The sequence below is a fragment of the Seriola lalandi genome, unplaced genomic scaffold (genome assembly GCF_002814215.2).
Source record: "Seriola lalandi dorsalis isolate HSWRI2012SDOR001 ecotype SW California unplaced genomic scaffold, Sedor1 jcf7180002049734, whole genome shotgun sequence".
Lineage (NCBI taxonomy): Eukaryota > Metazoa > Chordata > Actinopteri > Carangiformes > Carangidae > Seriola > Seriola lalandi.
In genome coordinates, this window is record NW_019520287.1 from 3,599 (window position 1) to 6,835 (window position 3,237).

Sequence of the window (3,237 nt, forward strand, 5' to 3'; positions counted from 1 at the left end):
CTCTCTCTCTCTCTCTCTCTCTCTCTCTCTCTCTCTCTCTCTGTCTCTCTCTCTCTCTCTCTCTCTCCTGCAGGCTGACCGGATAATCCGGTCGTCCCCATGCCGCCTTCAGGGACCCTCGGAATTCTCCTAGTTATGGGGTTGCCTGGAGCAGAGGACACTTCACTGTCAGGGATCGTAACTTTAGTAAAAACAAACAATAAAAAAAAAACGTTAATAAAAATACCAAGAAGACAAAAACGTTGAAGTAATCTTTTTCTAAAGCGACCACAGAGCAGCGGGTTAATGTTTAAACCTGGAGATCAGCTGTGACAGTGTCCGGCACCGACGCTGTCAATAAAGTTTTGCTCACAGAGTCAACAGTCCCGGTGTCATGGCGGCTCCTGTGGCCGACAGCTGGAGCTGGTTTCCAGCGTTAGCTCTGGGAGTTTCTCTGCTCAAATGTCTCTTCATCAACTGCTAGTGAGTGGAAATAATCCGACGTGAGCCGGTTTCATTCAGCTTCACGACGACGTGTTGTTTTACGGATGATAGTTTAGCCTGTTAGCATCAAGCTAACGGCTACAAGCTAGAAAAGGTCGCCTTTAATTAAATATTAACGTTAATGGGGATGTTAATGTGTAGATTTTAGAGGAGCTGGTAGAAAACAAACGGTATGTAAAGTGAGGCGGGGCTGTGGTAACATTAACTTGACGTGTTATTAACTCCCGGTCTTTGCAGCCAAACAGCCTCAAGATGGCGCCGTTTTTCAGTAGAAGTTAGTTTGCTAGCTGAGTTGTAAAGTTTTTAACACAATTTATTAATCATTAGCGCGAAACTGAGACACTTCCGACTCACGTATTTAAATCATGAGGTGGTTTTACTTTGTTTCGTGCTGTTACATCCTGTTTGAAGCTGTAGGCTAAAGAAATGTAATAAAGAAGAATGTTGTTCATAACAAACTTCACAGTAAAATCAGACAATTTAAGGATGCCTAACTTATTTTCCAGTTATAAAACATAACTGAGTAGCTTAATAGTCAGTATTAGCCTCTGGAGAATTCAGCATTCATACAATCCAACAACCACCACAGTAGCCTTATATTTCCTGGTTGTATTTGTGGATTAATTATTAGACTCGACCTGATACTGCATTGTACAGTCCAGCAGCTGTACGGCCAAACCAAACTTCTCAGGGAAATCTGACATTTAAACAAGTTCTCACACTTTTCAGACTCAGAATATGTCAATAACTACTGTTACATTTGGCATTAATATAATTAACGGAGAAACCACAGAGCCTTTAAGAGAACACCTATTTGATTTAGATAATTAGTGAACTGTTGTGTCTGTCAGTCATTCCACAGACTTTGAGGTGCACAGGAACTGGTTGGCCATCACACACAGTCTGCCGGTGTCCAGGTGGTACTATGAGGTCAGTATGGGGGCGGAGTTTCTCTGTCAAAGGTCTTGGGGATGACCTGGAACACTGAACCTATCACCAGCCAGCTCTGAGCTGCTGATGTTTGTTAGTGTTTTTTATAATCCACGTGTTTGCCGCCACTGCAGAACACGTCTGAGTGGACTCTGGACTACCCCCCGCTGTTCGCCTGGTTCGAGTTCGGCCTGTCCCACGTGGCTCAGCACTTCGACAGAAACATGCTGCTGGTGGAGAATCTGAACTACGCCAGTCCGTCCACGGTGCTGTTCCAGAGGCTGTCGGTCATCTTCACCGACCTGGTTTTCATCTATGCTGCCAGAGAGTGAGTCTGATTACAGCCGTCATCTACAGCCACCACAGAGGAAGAGTGGGGTTGCAAAGATCATTCATGGGGGCAGGGGTGAGGACAGAGGTGCCCCCCATAACATATAGGTGGTGAGGTTCTAGTTGTGGGTACAGACCCTGGGCCCCTGGAATTTCTTTCAGTCATTCAGGCTTTTAGTTCTGGTGCCACTGATGAGCCGTGTCACGGATCGCTGTATTTAAAGGACAGTGAACTGTTTTCTCAGTCACATTAAAAGACAAGAAGAGGCTGAAACTTTGAATCTAAGTTTTACTAAGGAACTTGCTCCTGATTGGCTCTGTCCTCGTCCAGGTGCTGCCGGTGTGTTCAGGAGCAGAAAAGCTCTCGGGACGTCCTGAACCGGCCGTCCTTCGTCCTGGCTGTCCTGCTGCTCTGGAACTTCGGCCTCCTCATCGTGGACCGTATCCTTCCCACGAGCTGGACTCTGACAGGACGAGACGTCAGAGAGTCAGAGTCTGAGCGACTCCAGGTTTCCACCATCGAGATGCTTCTTGTGTCACAAGTTTTATGATTTAGCTCCAGAGTCTTTTCTCTCTGAGTTGGGCCCATCTGCATCATCTGACCTGTTTTTTAAAGGATCTCTTCTCCATTTTAAAACGATCATTTTCTGTTATAAAAAGATCAACACTTACAGGATTGTCTCAGGACATTTTCAGTGAAGAGTTTTACATGTAGTAGATGGAGAAATAAAGTCAAACTAAAATTCTTTAATTTTCCATCACAACCTTCAGTGTGTGTGTGTGTGTGTGTGTGTGTGTGTGTGTGTGTGTGTGTGTGTGTGTGTGTGTGTCTTCATCATAATGACCATGATGAACCTTCTTTAACACCTCCTCAGACATTCATTTCCAGTATAACGGTTTCCTGTTTGGTTTCCTGTTGCTGTCGGTGGCGAAACACCTGCAGGTTTCACCCTCAGACTTTTTGTCTTTATAAATAAAGTTGATGTTGTTTGATCTTTGATTTAATACTGTCACTGTGAAGGAGCTGTAGAAACGTTGTTGTTTGTGTGACAGTGTCAGCACCTGCAAGGGGCGCTGCTGTTCTCCGTCCTGCTCAACCTGAAGCACATCTACCTGTATGTGGCTCCAGCGTACGGCATCTACCTGCTGAGGAGTTACTGCTTCACCCAGGACAACAAAGGTACCACACACACACACACACACACACACACACACACACACGTGTGAACTGGTCTGGACTGGTTTCTGCTGCCTGCCTTCAAAAATGTTTTCTAATCCACAAACCTCAATAAATAGAACCCAGTTCGTATCTGTGTCTACGGCAGAACATCGCCATAGTAACAGTAACCACAGTGACTGTTTTTCAGATGGTTCAGTCAGGTGGAGGAGTTTCAGTCCGCTCCGTCTGCTGGCTCTGGGCTCCATCGTGACCTCCGCCTGCGCTCTGTCCTTCGGCCCCTTCATCGTCATGGTGAGTGTCACAAACACCTGAAC

General features: G+C 45.8%; 1 protein-coding gene across 1 annotated transcript in view; it reads left to right on the forward strand.

The window, feature by feature from the left end:
* Positions 1 to 3,237, forward strand: part of LOC111648939 (dolichyl pyrophosphate Glc1Man9GlcNAc2 alpha-1,3-glucosyltransferase-like) — a 7,495-nt gene that overhangs the window by 349 nt on the left and 3,909 nt on the right. The window contains exons 2-8 of the mRNA XM_023398692.2: positions 74 to 462; positions 1,335 to 1,413; positions 1,548 to 1,741; positions 2,075 to 2,184; positions 2,619 to 2,686; positions 2,797 to 2,923; positions 3,111 to 3,214. Coding sequence (XP_023254460.1) covers positions 374 to 462; positions 1,335 to 1,413; positions 1,548 to 1,741; positions 2,075 to 2,184; positions 2,619 to 2,686; positions 2,797 to 2,923; positions 3,111 to 3,214 — 771 coding nt within the window. The 5' untranslated portion in view covers positions 74 to 373. The remainder of the gene's footprint in view (positions 1 to 73; positions 463 to 1,334; positions 1,414 to 1,547; positions 1,742 to 2,074; positions 2,185 to 2,618; positions 2,687 to 2,796; positions 2,924 to 3,110; positions 3,215 to 3,237) is intronic.